Source organism: Anser cygnoides, chromosome 4 (genome assembly GCF_040182565.1).
Source record: "Anser cygnoides isolate HZ-2024a breed goose chromosome 4, Taihu_goose_T2T_genome, whole genome shotgun sequence".
NCBI classification, from domain to species: domain Eukaryota; kingdom Metazoa; phylum Chordata; class Aves; order Anseriformes; family Anatidae; genus Anser; species Anser cygnoides.
In genome coordinates, this window is record NC_089876.1 from 44856627 (window position 1) to 44882918 (window position 26292).

At 38.5% G+C, this 26292-nt stretch overlaps 1 protein-coding gene across 18 annotated transcripts in view; it reads right to left on the bottom strand.

Annotated features, from left to right (window-relative positions):
* Nucleotides 1–26292, bottom strand: part of SLC10A7 (solute carrier family 10 member 7) — a 148982-nt gene that overhangs the window by 38656 nt on the left and 84034 nt on the right. For 9 of the 18 annotated variants that reach the window (XM_048071708.2, XM_048071707.2, XM_048071711.2 and 6 more), the window contains 2 exons: nucleotides 14861–14896; nucleotides 493–576 (listed from right to left, as the gene is read on the bottom strand). In XM_048071708.2, coding sequence (XP_047927665.1) covers nucleotides 493–576; nucleotides 14861–14896 — 120 coding nt within the window. The other 9 variants (XR_010831484.1, XM_048071709.2, XM_066996706.1 and 6 more) reach the window with 5 other exon arrangements.

Consider the following 26292-nt stretch of genomic DNA (forward strand, 5'->3'; position numbering starts at 1 on the left):
AAAGCATATGCAAAATGGCTCAAGCAGCCTTAATTTTACTATTTCTTAACTTCTGGCTGTTTAGCTCTTACATATATTTTTAAGGTAGAGAATTTTTTATTCCTGTAAATAGTAGCAGACACTACACAGGGAGAACTTCCCTCATCATCCAGGCAAAGGACATGTGACAAAAGGACTATATAGTATTCTCAAAGCTCATTTGTATGGAGCTGGAATTTCTCACAGTCTGGGCTGCCATTTTTCCCGCTTTATGTTCACAAACTCCCTTCTCGATATGCAGTAGTGTGTGTTTGTGGTAGTGAGGGACAGATGCTCAATCTCCACAAAGATCAATGTGGCTCCAGGGAGTACTGTAGCATCTTTTCTCTGATATTAGACTTCACTATCCTGAGGCTGTTTCCTATGTGGAGCACACAGTGTTGCCAGTCTGTCTTTAAGATCGCTTTCTTTATCTTATTTTTTTAAACAAGGATGTATATTTGAAAGACATACCTGTCCAATAATAAGGGGGACTACAACAGTCATAAACAGCTGCGAGAATATAGATGTAAAAGGCACAGAGGAGGATGATCCAAGCTACAAAATAAAAACATACCATTAATATTCAACTTTTTCTTAGTATCTACAAGTATGTAGATATTGCATGTTAACATACTTTTATTTTATGCATAAAAACTTGGAAGTATGTGCACATGTTTAATTGTTAAGTCCCAATAAAGCATTTGGTATTCCACAATAACAAAAGTAAAACAATCCCTGGTTGATTATTTTATAACCTCAAATGGTAGTTCCATCAATACTCATTTACTTGAATCCCTACTACACACATGTGCAAAGTAAAGCATATAAGCATTTGTAGGATGATACTCTAAAAAGACAGAGAGTGAACCTCTTCCTAACGAAGCAGTTAGTTTAACTAACCATACCATCTATGCAAATATCAAGCAACAAAAAAACGGTGTCATTATTTTCAGAATAAAAATAACAGAAAATTTAATAGTGAAGATATTCAGTTTCTATTTCAAAGACGTTGAAAAAAGAGATATCTACTGAAAGCATATAGCTATTCTCTCATTACGACAAACAGACAGTGATGAGCTTTGTCTTCAGACAGGTGATTTTTTGCAACTTACTTCAGAATGCTTAGGAAAATACTCACTATTTTTTTACATTCTGATTGGAATTATTCTATGCTATGTCATTGAAAAGTTTCGTGTAATTTAGTTTAATATTATCTGTAACAGCAATAGAATGTATGTTAAGAAACATATACTAGGACAACTGAAACAGCCTTGTCAGAACTTCCTCAGACAACTTTGCTTCAGGAGGAGGGTAAACGATGTTAAACTGAGGATTTCACAGATCCACATTATTCTACGTTTTGCACTTCACCTTAACAATCCTCAAAATGAAAACAGAATTCAGAATCATTTCTAAATGATGCTGATTTCCTACATTCTCACACACATCACTCTCATAAATTACATTCTGACTGCACATTACACTTCTGACATGTGTCTTCCTTTCAAAGCCACCTGCAGGCATGATAGACAAGGTGATCACACAATCTAGTCACTTCCTATAACTCTGCCTAGAAAAATCAACATATGCCCATAAAAATGGGTTTGGCATAAAAACATTCTTCAGAAATTCAAAGACCGGAAAAAAAACAGAAGTTTCCCATGGTGAAGCATTTTACTTTATTCAGAAATGTAAAACTATAAGCTGTATCTAAAGAAAGTCACCTGAGGAGTAAAGGGCAGGTAGACCACTGTTGCAGACTGTGTATGTACTGCCTGGGAGAACAGTGTACACACCAATAGGGCTGTGTGTGCATGCAAGCTGAGCTCTTGGGGTGCGTGGGTGGCATCCAAACTGGGAAAGAACACAACACTGAATTCCCTTCCAGCACCCTAGGAAATCATGGGACTCTTGAGTAGGACCAGACAAAGTCTATTCTCCTGTAAACACACCCCACCACTTTCTTTGATAAGTCCCATTCTGAATGTACTCTAGGTAGAGAGCCTTGGGCTGAACACCCAGGGTACGTCTGTTTCTTATGTGTTACTTTGACTGGCAACATCAGGTGAGATTCGGCCTGGCCACTTAACAAATAAGGGCTCACCCATTTCATGCACAGCTCCACCATCCCCTCTAAGGGATGCGGGTGCAGCAGATGGCTGGAGGGGAGCTGAAGATAACGTCATTGATGAGGCTTTCAGTCTGCAAGAAGGGTGGCAAGTGAGAGCACCAAGATTACAGAGCCTAAATTCCCATGGAGGCAAGAGGGAGAAGTGCTTCCAGGGGAAGACTCAGATCACCCACACGAGTACCTGAAGTTAGACAGTACTCATATCTCATTCCCAAGGGAAACAGGGCTCATCTGCACGATTCCTGATTCCTTGCAGAAAGCAGAGCATCAAAATGCCATCATAGCACTCATGGTCTCCTTGTTTGAATTCTTGTAAGGAGCTTTTGAAATTTTAAAAGGTTCATAGTTTTTCAAACTGTATTTGGACTCTTTTTTCCTTCTCTATGCTGAGGAGTTAAAAGCATTACTTACTGTGTATTCAAAGAAGCTTTTTCAAGTGAAAGTGAAGATTTTTAAACTTTAAAATCTGCCTGAGTCACAGAGGAGAGAATCTAACCAAGCAGTCCACATTCCTGCACGGCTTTGTGAAACTGTGACACTTTGACAGTGGCTCTTGTGCATTTTTATAAAAACATTGATTGGACTTCTCTGTTTTAAAGTTTTATGCTTAGAGGGTGTTTAATCAGTTTCTCAGTCAGGAATGAAAAGCTGTTTAACAATGTAACACACTGCTGAAAAGGCAACCTTTCAAACATCAATTGTCTTGCCAGATTTTTTAAATATTACTTCTAAAACAGCATCTTCAAGTTATCATGGATTTGTAGCACTTAGTATATACACAGATAGATACATTTTTACACAATTAGAAACTGAATTACATATACTGTGATTGGATACTAAAGGAAACCACTCATATCACAGACCAATTTCCCTAAGATAAATAAAATTATTGTATTCAAAGAAACAAATCTTCTGTAGTAGGGCATAATTCATCACTTTCTCAACTGCACCCCAGCAACTCAGGCTCGGCTTGCTGTCACCTGGACCAGCAAAAGACCACCACAGACATTTCAGGTAACTGTCATGTCCTGACTACATTTTAAATGAGGCAAAAATACAGAGATCAGTCCACAACGTCAAAATAAATGAATGATTCATTAACTCCTTTTGCCCAGAGGAAGCGAGTTCTTCAACTACATTTGGCTTGGAGGGAAAAACAAAAAAACAGAACAAAACAAAAAATAACACTCTTCTCTTGACAAAAAAAGTCATTTTGCTGCTTCTAACATGACTCCTCCCTCTTCTGGATGATCCTATGATCACGCTATTTTTGATCCTGTTTCAGTTGTGTAGTTGAGAATGCCATTATTGTGCCAGTCTCCAGCACTTTCGTTAAGTTTCTACAGAACAGAGTGGAGCTGGCTTCTTTCTGGGGTCCCGATACTCTGCTACACAACAGGCACAGAGGTTTGGAGCAGCATGTTTGCTCAGCTCCATGTCCCCTTCCTGCACTACTCTGGTGTTAGACTTCCCTGTCCCATCTACGGCACTGATATTATTTATTCCTCAGGCAGATTTCTGAATTCTGCTTCCCTTCAGTATATTGTGACAATAACTTCAGTGGGCTGTTTGGTTTTTGGTAAGAATCTGAGACAACAAGCCTATAAAAACTCCTGCATCATCTTAATCTTAAATCTATTCCCAGAGAAAGACACAGGAGATAGATAAAAGCTGAAGAAAAAAAAAAGACAGGAACTTTTCAATCACCCAGAAGAAAAAGAATTTTTAACTCAGCCTCTGGACACACAGAGGCTAACCATGAGGAATCGCACATGCATAGGGAGCTGAAGATAACGGATGCAGAACTTGACCAAGAACTGCCTCAGTGTTTGTAGTATGCGAAGTCATCAGGCTAACAAATGTAAGTGTCCCATGGGATCTCAGGTGCTGCCTGTGCTCTAGACTTCCTTTGAACTTGGCTGTGCTGGTCCCATCCATTGTAAGGATGAGTAGTGACAATTTAGGAACAGAGGAAACAAAATTCAATATAATGTTGATCAAACCTTTTTAAACATTTACAAATACAAATATTGTCAGAATGAATAACTATGATTTTACTCAGGTTTTAGTGGGATCAAACTGAGATCTGTACTGCATTTGCTGTCAAGAAACGAACAAAACACAAAGCCAAAAAAACCCCAACACCTAGATCTTCCACATTGCACTGAAATTAGCGCTGTGTTAAAATATCTGTTTATATTTGGCTGCCCTTCTTGTTATAACAACATCCATAACTAAATATAAAACTTTCTTCACAGGGAAGAAACCAGAAGCCCTGTTAAGAACGGCTGTAGGAACATCAACAGATTCAAGCTGATGATTTATTGCTCTACAGAGAAAATCTGGTTGCAATCTCTAATGGAAATAAAACATACCATTTTATCAAAAAGTGATCAAAAATTTTCATGCCAGCATATTGTCACGTCAGTCCTTGTCTGTGCTTATTTTAAAGAGAAGTTTAATACTGTAAAGTGATTGTCATGTTCTAATCTGGATAGCAGCATTTCAGTTAAAAGCTTATTAATGAGTGAGACATGTTTGAATAGAGTAAGTATTAAAAAAAAAAATAAAAAAAATCCTGAGGATTCCTTCCTGTGGAAAGGAACAGGCACTTTTTACTTAAAAATTCTGAGTGATTTCAGAAGGACAGCTCACATGAGCAGGGACTGCACCTTCTGCAAGTATTTGCTGGATCTGGCCGTAATAAGAGAGAATTCCAGGGAAACCTGTCCAAACAATTTAAACAATGCTGTCCCCATGCAGTACTTCAAACCTCACCTGTTGCATTCTTGCTAATTCAGTCTTAGACTTTCCTTCTCAGGAGACTTGTTAGAAAAACAAATTATTTAGTGGGCTTGTTTATGAGTTTGTGGTAAAAACATTGGCTTATCCTTAATTAATATGATGTACTCAACTGGTTGTGGTAAAAACAAAACCAAACAAAAGCCTTGCTTGCATAACACTAAGACAATTCCACTTCCAGGCCTAGACTGCCTCCGCAAGCCAGATGCCCTCTCCACTCACATCTTTCTGGCAGACTGGGTAGGTATCACAGTGGGTGTTCCCATGTCTACAACTGCCACTGATTCAGAATAAACTGACCTCCTACCAGTCATTCCAAATTATAATCTGGTGTCACATGTGTTGCACACATTGAGTCCACTTCAGAGGCAGCTGTCCTCTGGGGCCTTACTCTTCCAGTGCTCTCCTCTAATTAACATGTTTCCTCAGATTGTGTCTTTGTACTCTAAAACACTGTCAGCCAACTTCAGCCTCACCATTTGTTAAGAACAGACAAGGAAGTAAGGCAGGGGTGAAAACAGGACTGAACTGTCAGGGAGGATCACTGGCTGCTCTCTTATGTGAGGTGTTAAATTTAAGCTTTTCCTTTCCACCTTTGGGACAGGATACTGTCCTGGTTCCAGTTAGGACAGAGTTAATGTTCCCTCATAGTAGCTGGTAGGGTGCTATGTTTTGGATTAGGATGAGAAGAGCGCTGATAACATGCTGATGTTTTAATTGTTGCAGAGCAGTGTTTACACCAGGCCAACGACTTTTCGGCTTCTTGCTCTGTCGTGCCAGCGAGCAGGCTAGGGGTGCAGCAGGAGCTGGGAGGGGACAGACCCAGGACAGCTGACCCAAACTGGCCAAAGGGGTATTCCATACCATCTGACGTCATGCTAAACAATATATAGGGGTGGCTGGCCGGGGTGGGGGGGCCGGCTGCTCGGGAATAGGCTGGGCATCGGTCAGCGGGTGGTGAGCAATTGCATTGTGCATCACTTGTTTTCTTACACATTATTATTGTTAATACTATTACCATTATCACTATTATTATTATTATTGTTATTATTATTTTCCTGTCTTAATAAACTGTCTTTATCTCAACTCACAGGCTTCACTTTCCCGTTTCTCTCCCCCCATCCCAGAGAGGGAGGGGGGAGGGTGAGCGAACGGCTGTGTGGTGTTTAGCTGCCAGCCGGGTTAAACCACAACAGATACCCTGAGACCTATCTTCTTAATTTTTTTCTTCAGTGCTGCTTCATCACTGCTTCTGGTTACTCTCATCCAGTCCAGATTCAGCTGCCTCAGAGGCCTGTTTGGACCACCCTGCCCTTTACGTCCTGCTGTGGATGACAGCCCTGTTACAGAAAGGAAGTGGAAGGTGATGTGCTTTTAGAAAAGATGTGGATGGGGTCCTCTTCAGTAATGAAGGACAGCGAACAAGGGCAACCAGCTAAACTAAACCCTCCCTTGCCTTGACTCCTGCCAGAACCCTTATCTTGACCCAGTCACTGTGGTACGCTGTGTTACAGCAGAAAAGTATACACATCACCCTAAATGACCCAAGTACCTGGCCAGTTACTGCAGTGATCTTCCGACTCTGAGAAGTAGGAAGTGGCTGTGCTACTGCATGGGAATGGTGTTGACAGGCACCTACAACTTCTACATTGCCTGGCTACAGGTTTCAGGTAGGAAATGGAGCTTGGATGTCTGACAACAAGCAAAAGAAGTTTCTTTGATCTATTCAAGCATGCAAAAAATACGCTGGTAGGAAAGTATAAATCAGCCTTCTCACAAAAATTGGAAAACTAAATACTCTGACCTTCCTTCCCTGTTCTGCAATGTAGATTTCTATGAAAGATGTCTGAAGATGTTTCAGTAAGAACGTAGCAAGCCAAACTATTTACATTAACCAACTACCAAAGGGGAAGGAAAACAAAAAGCAGTAAGTCTTAATTTTACCTTCTTGGGAATACACGCTTGTCTGGCCTTAGGTCTTTAATTTATTCTGATCATGGGAATTGCAGAAGGAGGTTGAAAAGGATGAAATAGTCATTCCTGCCTAACATTTCACAACAGTCTACACAGAGCTGGCAGGTCACTAGGATGTTCTTCCTGCTCCACTGCTTTACCCTTCCCAAGCAATGTTTAGATAGCTCTGTGAGGCAGAGGTGCTGTGGAAGGGATGCCAGCTCCCAGAGACTGATCAAGAGTCACTGGTACTGAAACTGTCTGCCTCTAATAGGTGCGGACAGCAGGAGAGGGAAGGGAAAGGGAGGTACATCATTGAGAATGGAGCTTCTATACCATGAGAAGAAACAAGGTTTGGTATTCAAAAGCAAATAAGCTTCAATTTCCTAGCACTGGCAGAATTGGAGGTACCAAAAATAATATATATAAATTTTAAAATAAAGCTTTAAAGTCTGCCTATCAAAACCAGCAAGTTGACTCTTCCCTCAGAGAAAGGGACTAAAGGTACAACACAGATCATGTCCAGTGCTTTGGCAACTGTGTATTTTAACATACAGATCTTTTGTTGTTATTCTTAAAAACTTAAATGCAGATATAGGTCTTTAGTTCTGCTAAGAAAAAGGAAAAAGATGTTCTGGTCTCATGGTATATTTTGCAAATTCTTCCATATTTCTATACACTTCTCTGGCCATGGGAATTCATTTGGCACAAACATAAAAAACCCTGTCTGCATATATCCTCCCATTTCCAAAAAAGTCAGTTTCATAATCAGATGTGTAGAAAAAGAAAAGCTGACAAACTGCCAACTTTTAAAATGATTTTCTTTTTCTTTTTTTTTTTTTTTCTTGGTAGAGCAAGGAGACTACATTTTAGGTATCTCTTGTTGAAGTGATCACAGATTCCTAATCCCATGCTGGGTTCCTCTATGACACATTAAATACCAAGACAACCCAAAAAAACTTGTCAATTTTAAAGCCTTTTATAGAGCTGTAAACATAACCATAGGAATTCTCAAACTATACCAGAGCTACAACTCTGCTTCAGCACAGAACAATGATCTTCAGGGCTCCTGTAATGAAATGAGACCACACATACAACCCAAAGGCACCTAAGCAGGAGTTAGATTTAGATGGTTAGTACCCTTAGAGAGCTGCGACTTTGGGACTAGCATCCAAACGCTCTGCTATGAACATGGGGTGACTAACTGGAAACAAATAGATCAGTAAATCACAGGATAATTAAGAACCTTGAATATTATGCATCCATGAAAAAGACAGCAGCGATGTACCAGAAGAAATAAATTATTCAAAACTGCTTGTACAAGGCCTGGATAAGCCCTTGTTGAGAATACCCTGCTACTGTGCACAATTCTTTTTACCTGAACTGAAGAAAGAATTACAACTAGAACAGGTGCGGAAAACACCTGAGAATGAGGGTTCTGTTTTATGAGCAAAGATTCAAAACGTATGGTTTGTTCAGCCTAGCTGAATGAAGTCTAGGAAAGGGGATAAGATGTGCACTATGTCTGAGCCAGGAAGATAAATCTCACAGAAATGCTATTCAGGTGCATGTAACTCTGGCAACGACAAATGTGCAAAAGACCTGTCACAAATACTTACCAAGGGAAAATTAGAAGTATCTCCTTATCAGAGACAGCAAGTTTCTAGCACTGCAAGGATGGAGGGGAGAGCAAAAATCTGAACTTTTAAAATGAAACATGTTCCGTTTTGAGATAAATCGCTCAGCATGAAATAGAGGAGGACTGGCTGTTCTGTGACTGGTTCCTCCCAGTGTCCTGCTTCTATGCATCCTGTCAAGACGTACGTTCAGTGTCTGCTGCGTAGAAGCAGGATGCATGCATAAAAGACTCCCCTAGCACTGTATAGATGTAAAATTCCAAGAGCAAAAACAAAGTAACAAAATGTTTTCCACAGAAATGTTACATATATTAGAGCTTTCTGCCTAGACAAATATACAATAATTTGTACATGCAGCAGGAAGAGAAGGACCCCCGATTATTCCCTGGCTGTTATCTGTATGCAATTTTATATAATAAAGCCATAAAACCTGCATTTGAAAATGTAATAAAATGCTTATGCAAATATTTCACAATAGTCATTTCAAACTTCTTGTTAATTGTAATGGGTTTGGATCAGATCTGAGTATTTTGTCTTCTCAATGATTAAAGAGAAAGTAAATGGTGAGGTAAATAACCAGGTAGAAATGATGATGCACTTTAAATCTTTCACATGAATGAGCTGATCTCTTAACAGCTAATGCACTGTGGTGCTTCTTCCCTTGCCCCCCCTCCCCCTGTAATCAGCCTTTTGTCACATACTAGTGAAATCCATTATCAACTTCCTTATCAACTTCCAAGGCTTTCCAGCTACTACAATATTTGCATATTTAACGATTCATTTGACTAGTATCAACTTTCATTTACCAAGTGTGTGAGGGGAAAAACAAGACATGGTGTGTAGAAATACATTTTTTTGTTTATTTTAAGTAATGAGAGCTCCTTTTAATAAAAAGATTTATCTGGAATACAGTAGCACAGGATTGGAGAAGACTTGGCAAAAGATTGAGAATTATTAACTTTTAAAACAAAGTTTTAATTTCGGGATTTTTAATTTAGTGGGAAAATTTTTAAACTTCAATATTTCAATCAACACCTAGTTTCATTCATGTCCTCCTTCACCAGTCATCTGACTTCTGCAAGAAGTCATCTTGTTTTTGTTTCCTCTGCAATACTTGCACAGAATTTCCTTCACTGACCACACCTAAATTTCTGTCACTTATGACATCACCACGACAACGCCACCATAAAAACATCTACTCTAAACACCAAAACTTTAAAAAGTTACCAGAAAAGAAAACATCACTGAATAAATCAAGGAAAGGAGCAAGCTGATAAAGCCTTAGGAAGAGTCCACTGTGACACAAATGTCACAGTAGCCCCCTTTGGTAAAACAGCAAACATGGAAGCAGTGTGTGACAGTTACAGGAAGGTTTTGCCAAGTGTTTTCTTAAAAATACACAAGGATTTTGTATCCGCTTTTTAACATTCCATGTTGACTGGTTTGCAGGCACACTTCTGAAGACTGTACATACAAATCTAGAACACTTATCTTTAACATTTTCTTTGATAGCTTTCAATAACGATGCATAGCTTCATGCAATTTGACTTTTTCTTTGATAGCTAACTGACTGTGCTTCCGACAACTGCAGAGACCACTTCTGTCAAGGCACTGAACCTCAAACAGTAATTAAGAACATGGCAGAGCTGGGATGCTGTGCCATAAAAACTGCAGCATCACATTTGGCCCCAACAACTGTGCAGATGACTGATTTCTTGTATTTTGATACCAAATACAATCAACAAAATCATAAGCCTCTGTGGCTTGGTATGACTGTGAGTCCATGTGCTCAACCAAATTTCACAACAGAGCGGGAGCCCTATTCCAGTGCAGCTGGAAAGGGCAGAGCCATGCTCACAGGCGAAAGGTCACTGCTTCCTCTTGCACCGTAGTACAGTATCTACACACACTGATTCCAGGGCAAATCCAAGAGACATGGACGTTGCTGAGGCATCAGGCTGCCCTCCATCCTGGGCGATACAAAAGCACATAAAATCTCTGAATGAAAATTAAACTCCATTCATAGCTATTTCTGCTTTTCAGTCACAGACATGCATGTGTGATATTATAGATATATATATATCTATATATATATCTGTGTGTGATATATATCTGCTGCAGAATACAGTACTCCTGAAGTTCTGTTTTTCAAATGAGACATTATAAAAAGGCACTGACAACTTGAGGCTATCAGAGATCACAGCACTATTATCTCCGCAGCATGATGATACCTTTTGTTTAACTGTCTTTTTGCAATGTCAATATGCCCAAATGCAGCATACTTACGAATTTAAATCATAAATACTTGCAGGTGGATAGGAGTTAGCCTCTGTCTCAGCCACACATCAGTATGGACTGGAGCTTCTTTTACCTATATTTATGGAGAGTTTATGCTAAGTCAATAGAACTGGGTTAAGAAATACAAGGTTCACTAGTCAAAGCTGGAGTGTCAGATTTGGGTCAGTTCCTCCTACCTCTGCTCCCTCTGCTAGCTCACTGGATACTTTGTCACCTCCACGAGTAACCACCTTGCTTAGCTCTCATAATTTCCTCAGAAATTATGCCAGGACAGGCAGTTATTTAAACCACTGAAATGTAAAGGCTCTTTATGAAAACTTTTTCTTTTGAAAGATTACAAAAAAATAGGGGAAATGTTATTACAAAAATAAAGGGAAGTAACAGTACTGTTTCATACCCAAGTGACTAAATTCCTCAGGAATTACTTAACTATATCAATAAATAATGACTACAAAAAGGTTATTTCCAAAAGCAAAATTTCTTCTTTGCTAAAATTTCTAGCATTTTTTTTCTCTCTACAATGTACTTTTGAGCAAACAAATCAAAACTTATTTCTCTGCCTTAAAAATCTTCATGATCAATTGGTTTCAGCTACGTACCTGACCTGATAAGAGGGAGACAGACAGTATCCTTCTTTGAATGCTCTGGTACACACACTCCTAATCACCATTAATGAAACATTGCAGAATGTTGCAAAGAAATGTGAACAGCATAAACCTATGTTAACTTGAAACTGATGTATCTTACAGTACTTTGTTTCAATGCTTCTCCTCACCATATATATGAACCCTAATCAATTATATATAGTTTATGGGACATTGCCCATTTATAACACCGTTGCTGGGAATATATCATATTAACTGTTAATAATAAGAGTTAACATGAAGATGATGATATTGCAGATTAATGCATGTGGAAGCCAAGATTCAATAGCTTCTTATTAGGTAAAACGTTAATCAGAGGTATCCATGCTGAAGGCTGCTATTCTTTAAAGTCTAGCTAAGCGTTCTCACAAGGATACAGTCTGGTAATTACATGCACAATATTTAAGGTTTCATTAAATCAAATGTAACCTCTTAGAAACCTTTTTTTGAGTAAGCATTATAACCAAAAGTTTCATAGCAGAAATACAGTTTTCAGAAATGTAACTGACAATCTTACATTTAACACCATTCATTTAAGATGACAAATTATTTGCATTAAATGCATTATTTATTACAAGCTTCAACATGTCTTTATCAATGTTGTTTAGACAACTTACATTTACATTACCAGGCAATTAGCAACTGAAAAGGCAATACAGAACACTATATTCTCCGGTGCACATGGGACAAAATTTAAACCATAATCACTACCACAGGTTAAGCTACATAACAACAACAAGCTAATGGACAACAATCTATTTTACTTCTGGCAGCACTAAGGATATTTTATGTGCTATATACAAGGAACCTTACAAATAGGATCACTAATAGAATATAGCATTCAGACTATATAGTAGTATGACTCTGTGGAAGAATTAATGCCAGTGAGCACCAAATTCATGAATCAAAATTCACTGGAGGCATTATTGAGTTCACAGGTCCCTGAATGGTATTCAGAAGCCCAGCTCAGTTACTGTTGAGGTAAACGGTATCTTGAAACTTGAAATCCCACCCTGTATTAATTAAGCTCTAAAACTAAGTTGGCATGACTAAATTAATGAATGGTACAGAAAGACAAACAGGAAATTACTAGTCACTGTTTCTCATTCCACGGTAATGATGCAGTACCATATGAAATGATCAAGCAACAGGTTTAAAACAAGCCAACAGAAGTGTGTGAGCTATGTGCTTGCTGCCACTGCATGTTGAGGAAGACAGATGTATCAAGGAAATTCAAAGAAAAATTAGAGAGGTTGACAAGAAAAGAAGTGTTCAACAGTCCAAACCGTAGACTGCCAGGGTACAGGAAGAGTACAGCAGAGCACATACATTTAGTTTGCTGTCCCAAATACCTGCCACTGGATAAACTGAACCTTCAGAGAGGGCCTCATCTTGACAAGATGTGTGGCTGATCTGATCCGAATGACTGTTCTTTATGTGTCAAGACCTCAGCAAAGGTATCAAGGAGTTTTAAATATTTACTTAACTCCAAGAGAAGTCCTCAAGTTTGGGGCTTTGTGACAAAGACCGCAGCTTTGGCAACTCCCCCCATCCCCAGACTAGTTTGGTTATTACTCTGATGAAAAAATAATACGTGTTTATCTTCCTCAAAAAGAACAGCTCGAAGTCATGTTACAAACAGCAGAACAATTAATGTGCATTTTACACACTTCTTATACAAACATCTCTAGGGCTTGTAGGAAGAACAGAAGCATATGCTATGCCTTCTGGTTCTTGCACACAAAAAGTTTTACCATCTCTACTGAGAAGTAACAGTAATAAACTGCGATTTAGGGAACAGAATATTTTGTTATCTGTCCATAAAGTCACTGAAAGAAAGATCTTTATCTTGCTTGAAAAGGTATGCTGATCATTCCTTAACGTTTCAAGTTCTACAAAAAACAGTCCTTTCTTAGGTTTGGCTATACAGAGAACCATAACTCAGCGGGGTATAGCAGGGGGAAAGTTGCCAGAGAGATAAAGTAAAAAGAGATGAAGTTTCAGTCGCTTAGAAATAAAGACACAAGTCTCCAGATAAGTGCTTGCCTGGAAGATACATGTTCCATATGGGAGGTAAGAAGAGAGGAAAACAGCGAAGCAGATCATCTGGAATCAATTTATTTGGTGAAAGAAAAACAAACCATCCATTTTTCTTAGAGCAATTGTCTTTCTCAACCATGGTAAGTCCATGGTCCCAAGAATACAAGGAAAGCTCTGCTGGTGTGTATATGATGTAGTCAAAGCAGGTCTTGTGTAAACAGAGCTGTGTCACATAAATTACAATCTGCTACAGTAAAATAAAAATACTCTAAAATAAAAATCTTCCCACACAGCTTTACTGAAACAGTAGCTGATGTTACAACTACTCTCACAATCCTATTTGTCCCAGTTTAGTAGTATACACCGCTATATATGTATATAGTACATCTGCTGCTTGAACATCCCTGCTATAAACAACCTGCTGCTTACAAATTATTTCAGACTAACTCCACACTTGCTTCCCTTTCCAGGGTGCTGGCTTACATATCATATGATTAGTAACATAAATAAGCAAGACAAGTGACACCTCTCCTGAAATCCTTGAAGTGCTTCAGCCTACTTCCTTCCTCTTCATGAAGCCACAATCCCCAGTAACTTGCACCATACTTTGCCTGCAAATTCCCCAGAAGCATCAAGACTTGCTGACACAGGACTTACTGAAGAGCCATCACCTGTCTGTTAAAGTCTCTTCATTGTATATTCAATAATATCTACTATCATTCTGAAGATAAAACTTGGTCTTTGCCCTTCTACCCCAGACTCTGAGGATCCTGACTGAGCATAACAACTGAGAAAGTCTTGAACTAACAGGAATGAAGCAGCATCACCTTAGTGATAAACAAGGGCTCCAGTCATTTGTCTTTCTGCTTCCGACATCACTAACCATTACCACAAAAATACCCATGAGCTTAGTTGCCCAAGAGTGCAGCTTTGTTGATCTCAGCAGCGCTCTTCTCCAACTGGCCTGTCACCCATTCCAGATCATTATAATCTTGTTCAACTCCTGCATGTGAGAGCTCTTCAAGAGATCACCTAACTGGTTGATCACCTTACGTGGCAAGCCTTTGCATTTGACCCAGCCCAGCAGCACAGGGTTTTGTGATGCTGCAACAGCAACAAGTTTTGGTCTTCTTTCAGTAAAGTGCACTTACTGTTTGCTTTCATTGTGACACGCTTTTATGTCCCTTCTGGAAGGCAGTTTATTTCAAATACCAACCAGAAACATCTCCCGTTACTTAAGCATGGCTATACCACCCAAATCTCTGTATTAAATATGCTATTTAATAGATGCAAAATTACTCAGTAAAAAGACTTCTTAAGATCACAATACTTACAAAAAGCAGAAGCAGAAGTGGAGTTACAACAATGCCCTGGAAGAAATAAAAAAAAATGTCCATTAGTCAGGGAAGTAGAATACTCTTTTCTTCATTTTACCATGATACATGGAAATACACAAATGCCATTCAACATCGTGGAAATTAAGTGACAAAAAGTTCAACTTCACTCTTCAGTGTACTTTCTTTAGCATCTGTATGTCGATCATGTTATCAACTATACTCAGTACAAAGTTATCTTTTTCTACCTCTAGCTTTCCCCATTTTGGGCCTAAGCCTTTCTAATCTGAAAGACAGAAATACAGATCAATTATTTTAAAAAACATATTAGAGCTCTCCCCTCACTGTGCTGTATCTTAACTCCATGAGGCTGCCCCTCCTTAGGGGAAGACTTGTGATTGAGTCCCGTGCTACCCAATCCCAAGTCTTCTTCTGAGCAAAAGCCACATCAACTGTGATGAATTAGGTGTCGTGACTGTGTAATGTAAACTGATACTCCCCAAGGAAATGAGCTGAGATCTCAAAACTCATTTCACTTGATTAGACTTCGTGTCTCACTGGTAGAAGGCAAGTCTTTCATCTAATTTAATCACACAGGACCACCTCCGTTTTCCACATCCCCCAGGCAGACGCAAGCAAAAGGATTTTTTGTCTTCACTGACAAGGAACAGGTTTAAAGCTGATGATTGGACAAAACAGAGGGTTTTAAGTTTCATGAGAGCAAATCTTTAAATGAGTTGTTTGGGTTGGGAGTTAACATGACATGCATCAGTTTCATGACTGCAAAGAGCAATTCCCCATCATCCTTCCATCTGACTTCAATATTTTATTGTTGCTCAACAAAATTATTTTATCATTTAATGTATGCTAATTCACAGAGCTTGCTCAGAATTTCTCTAAGACAAGACCGTTCTTCATCCAAACATTTCTCAAGAACAGTTCCTTTGGCTATTCATAAACTTCATGGTATAAGGAATGACAGTACAAAATTTGCTTATGTTCATCTTTAAGGATGCTTATTTTCTGTTTGGTTTTGTCTCCACACAAAAAAAATAATTAAATAAAAAGACAGCTTTTCATTTAGCCTTGAGTAACACACCTTTACTTAAATATTTTGGAAGCTAATATAAAGAAAAACCTTATATGACTAGTTTTGTATTTACTTTCTGGGTCCACAACAAGTCACTAATTCAGACACTAGTGCCCACTATGCACACAGAGCTCCTCTTGTACTCTTAAAACAAAATGCAAGAAGTAAATGCCACAAGAAGGGTAGAGGAGACAACAGATAAGCTATGCAACTTGAAGACTCTGCAGAATTTTAAAACATATTTTGAAATTAATAATATATGCTGTATCTGACTGCCCCACAGCCTAGCTATCCATAATCATTTATCTTTTTGCAAATGTCACAGCTGAGATGGATCATAAAAGACTAGAAATAGAAGAAGCAGTAAGAATTGCTTTAGGGAGTCACTCACTGTTTACAGGGAAGCCTAGACCAAAATGCAGATACAGTTATAAAGAAATATAGATGTTCAAGTACATCAGCTGTAAAGGATGAAACAGAAGCTGAGAAAGGGAGGAGGCACTAAGAGCTGAACTTGTGAACAGCAGCATCTACGATGCTTAGAATGGAGAGCTGACAGTAAGATCTGTATAAAGCGGATGCAGCAGTCACTTCATCAGAATGGGCAAACTCTGGAAAAACTACTAAGAATACCTGAGCCTCTTCTTCCCTTTTCCCCATTGACAACTACATTGCACAGCTCAAACAGTAGCAAGTGGCTGAGTACTCCCTAAGCACCTTGAAGTTTTGGGATAGCAGAAAACAATTGGAATAGGCTTCCAACTTCAGATTTTTCTGGGCATGAGCAACGTGGAGCATGAATGGAGCAGGAGGCGATGCACCTACAGCCAGCTCTCCTCTAAACCTGAAGGATCTCAATGATTCAGCACCATTAGCCATTTCTTGTGTGCTTCATACCTCAGAGCATCCCACAGCACTTTTATACATTACAGAAAAATGCAAAGGTAAAAACAAAAGAAAACAACCCTCTGCTTTATCTCGATGATGGATAAAGACAGCATCCTTCCTCTTTAGGACGGGACCTCTGACTTGGTACATATTTGCTATGGAAGCTTTGAGATACTAACGCAATGGGCAACAACAGCTGCTAGTTCAAAGCATGTAATTTCATAAAAGAAAACGTTACCTCTGTGACAGTAACACTTCTTCCTAATTCTGTAAGTGGAGGGGAAGAGAATCCCTTTATACATCATAAATAGAATCCTGACTGTGCTTGTTGAAAATCTAGTGTTCAAAAGGTCAATTCCAGCAATTCTTTAGAAAGTTTTGCAATTAAACCTGGAGATCTTGATAATCAGAAGTAAGTTTCCCGTTGTCTCACCACAGAAAGGATTTATGAGGTTGAATTTGCCCATTTGCAACACATAGGCAATTCCCTGGGAAGCTAAACAATTACCTGACAGTACAGACAAGTTCATACTAAAAAATAGATGCTGTTGCAGAATGAGATTAATTTGATGTTAATGTTTTATTTTGATATGGAATTCTCGCTGGAAAAAACAAGGACTACATTAATACCAAGGATTTTTTTCAGTCTGTGGTGCTGCGCTGACTGTGATTGTTTACAGGGGCAAACAAGGCAAGATTTGTTAGGGGAGAGAGCCTGCTATCAGACTGCCTGATATAGCTGGAAAAGAACAACCAAACCCTGTGTACATAAAGCCCATTTATGTGTTATATGAACACACTGGTGTGCTTTTATGTGCAAAAGCCCTTCTCTTTAGGTTTCTGTTCCAGACTTGAAGGATTCACATGACTAAAGCATATCTAACAAAAGGTATTACCTTTCCCTGCACACACTGCCTGACTTCAACACATTACCTTTTCGTTAGAAACGTGCTCCTCAATACGCTCATAAGCACTACGCGACGCATCTCAATTCAGACCCACTAAAGAATAACATACAGAGCACGTTCAGTCTAAAACCAACTGACAGAAGTTACAGACAATGACTTAGGTTTCTAAGGTAAAAACAAAATGTAATTCACCCAGACGAAAAGGAGGAAGAGAATGGTTACTCTACCCCGTCCAGCTAGAAGGCTGTTAACCAGGCATGTTTTGCCCTGTGTGATGTGACTAAGACAGGCAAAAAAAAAAAAAAAAAAAAAGGAGTGGGAAGGAAAAATAAGACTATTGTTTTTAAGTCCATCGGACACAAACACCATCAAAGAGCAAAAGTATCTAACTTTGACTCCCTGCCTCGCTTTCCAGGCAAGTGCTGTCAAACACCCAGTGTATGGAGATAGACAGATTGTAGATTAGCACTTCCAGCAGAAGCCGAGCAGCTGCCCTTGAGAATGCAAGGTCATTACACAGTTTTAGCATCTCCAAAGTTCGGGTGGAGTGTTAAGTTTTCTGACTGCTGCCCACAATGGAGTCAAAGTTGTAAAGTGACTGCCGTTTGCCATCAGCAGAAAAACTTTCAAGAAATCCATTTACACCTCTGATGTGAGAGACTGACTGAATATATTTCAATGATTTTAGTGGAAAAGGAAGAAAACAAAATCTCAGCCTGACCTGAGACACTGATACAAAATAGGAGTCTGAACAGTCAAATTAGGTACTGGTAAATACACTTCTTTTTACGGTATCATAAAACACGTCTTCACATTAAACTATCTTAACAGAGTTTAAATACATGTGTGTGCATGCATGTGCACATGCCCTTTAGCAGGAAGGAGGATACATGGAGATGCATTTAATTGCTATTTGCCCTGTATAGATAAAATATGTTCAGAAGGTTTTTAGAGGTTTCATTCAGTACAGCACTGCTGTAGAGCAGATATTAGAAGGTGTTTTCTTCTCCAAGAGAATATGTAGAATCAATACATGTAATTGGCTGCCAAATTGGACAGCAAAAGGAAGTAACATAATGGATTTGAATCTATAATGGCAAATCATTAAGAAAGAAATTATGCAAATAGTAAGAGCAAAGTGGGCACAGATCCAAAGGGACACATGGTAGAAGACAAGTAAGGATTATTGTAATGAGGCATGAAATACATGTGAACTTTCCTTCGTTTCCTTTACCCACAAATTTCCCATGCAATTTTTCTTCATTCTCACAGGTCATCAGTATGACACACATATGGCAATTACTAAGTGGGGAAAAAAAAAAAGTTTAACCAAAGCAGCCTCTGGTTTGTTAGAAGTAGGACTAGAAGGCAAAAAAAATACATAATACATAATACATGCATATTATATATATATATATTTGTAATCAAGGCACAGAAGAAATGCATAATTTCTGAAATCAATTACCTACTCATGTGCTTAAAGGTAATTTAGTGCAGGGCACAAAAGGAGCAAAAGTATAAGCCTCCTTAAGTTATAAACTGAATAAAGGTTACTAACAAGTTAACCGGATGGCTTTTCCATTACTACTGATAGGGTAATATGTGAGAAAACTGGCTATGAACTCTGGAAAATGCATTCAGAAAACAATCTCCACATATGTGGAGACAACAGTACTGCATATTTGTTGTCCCCCTCGCTCCCTCTTCAAGAGTCAGTGCCACTTTTCGGAAAAGAAAGTGCAAGTCCCTCCCCACCCTACCTCCCAACTAAAACCAATCTAGGCAGTTTTTCTGCCTGCAGTGTGAGATGGACTTTACCTCAAAACATGTATTATTTCTGTTTCTTCTTATGTCATTTGTTTTCTTGCTTTTGTGCTTGGAAATGGTGGTGGTGGTTTGGTTTGTTTTTTTGTGTGCCACCCAATATATTTCTTTTTTTTTTTTTTTTTGACAAATTTGCAGACCACTTCACAATGTTTTTCATTTCAAATAGTAGCCCTGCCCCTAGTAAAGTACTTCCAGGTCTGAATTAGGTATGTTTGTGAGCAATACAGGGTAACTAGTACCAAATTTCTGACAATACACTTAAGTAGATGTTCTCAAAGTCTGGTACCATCACAACAGGAAAACAAGCGGGCTATCCCAAAGGCCCAAAAGCTTATAGAACATGATACAGAGACTGTAAAGACTGCAACAGCTCTTAAAGTCAACTCCATCTATTCAAGAGAAGGACAGCAAGACTTCTCCTACACTCAACCCTCACAGCTCTACAATTCCACATTGTGACATGGTGCCTGCATAAAATACTGCTTATTGGATAGGACATTACATTACACACCCTCTTCAATAGGCTGAATTAAAATATAGTCCCATGCTGACCTGTTCTGTAGTAATCTTAATTTTAGACATTACAACAAGATCGACTCCTACTTCTGAAACAGGGCTTTCATATACCTGAATAACCAGCCAAAAATCTCAGGAAAGAGGAGCCTACCCGCTTCTTTCACCCACTCCCAGTTCTCAAGAATGATGATGCATAGCCTCGAGACACACACCACAGAACAAGTTTAAAACCTCCACGCTAAATATACTTCTTTGGTTTCAAACCAGAAGAGCAAAACAACTAAAAGTCACATTGTGAGGGCCTGTGCAAGGCCTTGTGAAACCATCATTGTGTAATGAATGGAGTCTTAACAGAAAAGGGTTGCACAGGCAACTGTGAATTTTGCACATCTCAAGGTTTTGATTATTAAACCTTTTTAATACAATTTCAAGTCTAATTTCAATACAATTTCAATACTTTGGAAAATATTTCAGTGCATTAGTACATGGACCAAGTGACTGCAGGTGCATTTGAGACATCCTTTTTCTGGATTCTTTGAGCAGCTTTCAGTATTTGTATAAGCATGGCTTTAAAAACTATGCTGTTCATTTGTTCCTACTTAAAGGCAACACTGGAAATGACAAATTTGTGTTAAATTAGATGCTGAACTAGATCTCTTAGTTTCCACACTGACGCATACACTCTCCTCCCCCCCCCCCCCCCCAAAAAAAAAACAACAAACAGTCCATGTAAATGACGTAAGTGTTGGTTTTCACCTCTTGCAATTTCAGAGGTAGAGTTAGAACTACACTTTCCGTTGTGCTTGTGATTTCAGTCACCGCCTCACAACGCATCTTCAGTGTTCCTTTGTTGTTCTCCCCCAGGGACATCACAGAAGCTCATGATTCCAAAATAACCACTTGTCTTTTGTTTTCCAATTTTATTATTTTCCAAATTATTTAAACTGCAGAACATGGGCTTCTAAAAGTCTCCTATTTCACATCCCTTCCTTGTCAGCTACTCCAAAGATGTTATTGGTCTTGAGAAGGATTATACAATTGTAGGACTTCAGAGTGAAATATTTAATTTAGCTCTTTAGTGTACTGTTTTATATCAAATGACTGATCTGAATACTGAGAAGAACAAAGGCTTTATGAATTGATACTTTTTAGAATGCTAGATACACCCATTCTCCCCACAATATACAATATGAAAATGCAAAAGGATATTGAAAAAAACAAAGTTAAATTCACACGTTTTGTTAAATTCAGTCTACAGCACTAAGTCAACGAACTACAATACAAAATTGAAAATACAGCTTTGCATAACCCAAATTCAACTATAGTTATAAATAAGTACAACAATAGCTGCAACTTATCGAATTAGGCCAATATTGGATTTTAATAACAAAACTGTAAAATTAGAAGTGCTGTGTCAAATGGCTTTTCCTTTATTGAAGGAGACAAAATAAACCAGATTTCATATCAACTATGAGATTATGCATAGTACTTCGTGAATTGTTCCAGACATTGCACCACCTTTGTTCTGTTGTGACAACCTGGTGTTCTCTTCTATGGAACGGGAAATTTGAAAAAAAAAGATATTAAAAAGTGTACTAGCATCAGATAATCATAGAAACCAAAAGTATTTTCATTATTTATTAGGAATTACTAAATGCAAATGTTCCCCTTACACACACTTTATGCAAGTACGAAATCAACACGGTATCAAAATTAATTAAAGCAGCTAGAAATCAGTACTTAACAGAACCTGGGCAGAAATACAGTGGTCTGAAATACTGGCATAACATTACTACCTGTGTTGTAAATTTAGTGGAAAAAAAAAATCAAAAGGAGAAACTATTGTTTACAGCAGTTTTGAGGGGTCAGGCTCCAGTACAGGGTAGAGAGTTAAGCGAAGAGTATGAGTATTTCAGAAAGGTAAAACTCCATATAAATATAGTTTGCCTGGCTTCCCAGCAGAGGGCATCTTCAACACATCAGAAATTTTCTTTTTACGAAACAGTAAAGTCAGTAAGGACCCTGAGTTTTAAAGTAACTATAAAAACTTCTTTGGGCTTTGAAAGTGAAGAAGAGCACTTGAAATGATGCACAAAATACAAAAAAAAAAAAAGTCTTAATCAGAGTTGGAAATAAGTGCTTCTGTCAAGCATCCTGAAACCTGATAGCTTACATTAGCATGAGTGAAACTCGGTGAGACAGGAGTTGTCTGGCAGCATGTGGAATAGCTCCCGCGATGGACAGGGGGATGCTGCTGGCTGAGAAAACTGCTCCTGGCTGCACTTCCCTTCAGCTGCAGCAACCTCTCGCTACTGTGCGTGACCAAAGGGGTCGTGGAGAGCCTTTGCATGCCTATTTGGGACAGGAGCGAGCCACACTCCCTGCTCAAACTTGCAGCGCCCTCCTGAAACATTTTATTAGCTCTCTTGCACAATGCAAGAAGTTGGGTGTCTTGTTAACATCTTCAGTGCATGCAATGATACCGCCGAGACAGTAGCTCCAGCTCTTTCCCATTTCCTCTTCTGTCATTCTTGCTGACCATCATTCCTGGCCCCAATGCTTTCTCCCTCTCCTTCACATCTCATCCTGATAATCTTTTAAACTTCCTCATATGCACAATACTTTTTCCAAATTCCAGCTCATTAAACCACTGTCTGTTCCTGTTCAGATTTATTTCTTGTGCAGTGTCATCAGAGAACAAGATCACTAATTCTGTACATCAGCACAGGAACTCAATTTACACATTGCCATTAGGTGGGCCTTCCCTAGAGGAGGCATAAAAGGAAGAAAGGGACTTCTCAATCATCCCCACCTGTGCATTTTTCAGACTGATCCCCTTCCCTTTGCAAAAGTCATTTTGACACAATCCTGTAACTTCTCACAGGCAGAAAGGTTCCCACAGCACCTAGCAAGGCCTTAGTGGGACTGAGGAGGAAAGCAGAGCAGCTTGGGGGATCAGGGTGCCTGCAGGTGTAAGCATGGCCCTTTCTTGATAAACAGCTGCATGCATGATATGGATATAAGGCACAGTTACATGCTTTGGAGCTTATGTCAAGTGCAATGTATGGTAGTGCAGTGCTAAGAACGCACTACAATTTCTCCTTGTTTTGAATGTAGGAAACAGAAATGCAGTAACATACACATTTTAGAAAAAAAAAAGTTATTTTTCCATTTAATTTTCATGTATATTTTCTTGAAAAAGAAAATTACAAGTGAATCTACCTACATTAACCAGCAAATCCTAATTTTAATTAATAGGAAGACATTAATAGGAAAACATGCCAGCCTCAACACCCCTATCACAACACCATTTAATAGCAGGAAACGATGGCACACTAGATGGTGCTGTGGGACCTTCCAGGGAAAAGAAATTCCTTCTAAAAGAGAAGTTGTAGTATTAAATTAGCCATATAGTTGATTCCATGTTTTGAAACACATTAAAGAGTATTCAGTCACAACTAAGAGAAACCAGAACTACAGAAATTAAAGGAATGCACTAAACAAACATCATGTTTTGCCTGATATTTCTTTTTGGGATAGTTAAATGCCCCTCTTCCACTGGAATGGTTTCTCACCTCTACTTCCCAAAACAAGAGAAAGCAGGTTTTCTTATGCTCTACACCAGCCTCTTTTTTTTTTCAAAGGCTTCTTCAATATGTAAAAGAGAACTGGAAAAGTGATGTCCAAGGTCAGAGATCAGATACAGAGAAAGGTCCCTACCAGCTTTTTCTGATCTTCCTTGTGAGCTGGACCTAATCACTCTCTAGAACTCAGTATTTTATTCCAGAAGTGTATATGTATATATATAAAATGTTTTAGAACAATAATCTTTGAATTAACTAAACTTTGAATTAACTTTTCGTGCTCTGATTATCAGTTGTGCAAAAGAAAACAGAAGCATAAGGGAAAATTACAGAAACCTGGAAGAGAAGCTATAACAAATACTACAGAAATAAGCAGTCGTCAAAATGGATTTATTTCTTTTGATACCCTTCCTTCTAACTGAAAACTAAACTGAATAGTTTTTAAAAAAAACATAAACACACCATCGATATTTGAACCAAAACACATTTCATATTTTTAACATATGTACTTTGTTTAGATAAACTCCTATCTCCCTCATTTTTCTTAAAGCCAAGAAACTCAAACAGTACAAGTATAAAAAAAATGTACAACTCCTCTATCAGATATGGAAGAAAAACTTTATATAATGGGCAGGAACGTTGTGCCAATAAAAACCCGTAAGCGTTCATTCATTAAACAGCAGTAATAAAACACTTAATTGGGATTGCAAAGGTCTCTTGGTGACTCACTATTCAGGAATACCACTTCAAAATCTATAAAGTGCTGGAATAACTACTCCCACTCACCCAAACCATGGGTTTGGTCTCTGGTACCTGTGAAATAAGATACTACCCCTCCTCTCAAATCAGACCAACAGCATTGTTACTCTATAAGTATCAATACAGACAAATTAGACAGCTTACATTTGTTTTGTCAGCAAAATTCCTTATCAGCAAAGGTGCTACCTACACTCTGTAGGGTGAGAAATGCTCTCCAAATTCCCTTAGGATAAATGATGCTCAGGACCCTTCAGGATTGCTGCCAAGACTGCTAGAAAGTTAAATTAATAATAATTAGTTTGTGAGCGAGCTCACTCATATATTCTCTTTTTCTTCTTTAGTCTAAGTGCCCAAAATTGTTTTATTAAAATGCATGACAAAGCTCATTCGCTCTATTTTCCCTTATTGTTCCCGGATATGATTTCCTTTCAGAATTGAGCATTTCCAAAGCGTTAAGCCAAACCCAACCAAAATACACGCACACGTGTGTGCGCGTGCGCACGCGTACACACAACCCCCCAGACCCAGCCCCCAATATGGTAATCTATATTGCTTGTGTTCTGTGCTGCCTGCCTGGCCCCAAGTCATCAATAATGAATAGAAATGTACAGCTACAGCAGTAGCCTGTGTCATGGGCTTGTCAGGGATTTTTGAAAAGGAACAAAAACAGGTTTGCCATTTCATTCTATCTTCTTTGGCAAACACAAGACAGAGGAAACAAAGGTGTATTTTAAAAAGGGAAATATGATTAACCCTTTTTGTACTAATTGATGGTTTCTTCTACCATACAGAATAGAAAATTATTTGCTTGTAATGCAACCAGTATTCTCTTAGGCCTGGGAATTCAACAATAATGTTGATTTTGAGCACAGGGAGGGGAGGTTGTTTCTATTTTAAGATAATGAATACATACTGAAGAGGAGTCAAATAGCATGGTTTACATAGAGGGAGGGGAAAAAACGGTTTTGTCTTCCAGGAAACCCAGCAAGTTCAGCCTCAAATAAAATTGTTTTTGAAGAAGAAACTTAATGCACACAAACACATATCCACACAGTCAATAAAAACAACAGCATTATTAAACATATGCAGATCTTAATAAATTAGTTAGACAATGTTAGAAAGGATGCGGTTATTTAATCTATTATTTCTTTTTAGTTTTCCCAAATACATTTCTACAGACATTGTGACTGTAGTCTTGCAGGAGTGATTATCTTGCATTTTCCAAACAGACCACACCAGCTGGTACACTACCAATCCACCCCCTGGGGAGGGTGGGTGGCAGATTACAAAATGTCCACAGGACATGCAAAAACTAAACTGATTGAAAACCCAGTTGTAACCCTAAATCTTTCTTGCTTTCTACATCTGCATAAATTCCAGAGTAACTCTTGCACTGTATTTTGATAACATCAACTTCTGTAGGAACTTCAGTAGTAGGTGGGTAAATATTCTCCACTTTGGAAGATGGGACTGAAGATGCAGCCTTCTTTTCAAAAAGCCTGGAAGTAAATAATTTGTGTAAGAAATTAAATTATATAAGCATTTGCTTTCAAATGGGAATCAAAAGCAAGATGTCTCAACTCAAATTATGCTGCCACACCACCTTTTCCAGAAGCAAATAGTAAATGGAATTACATGGTTTAAAAACAACTGAAGAAAATCTTCAGCAATCAGTAATAAGATTTGAACAGCCTACTCTGTGTGCTGACCTAATGTTACCTTGTGATAACTGTTTTTAATGCTTAGAATGGATTATTACAGTATTCAGCCGAATTGTGCATAAATTGCTGAACATTCACAGGTTGAATATGTTATCAATGAGTGAATAAGGAAAAGGGAACATAAAGCACCTTTTTGTGG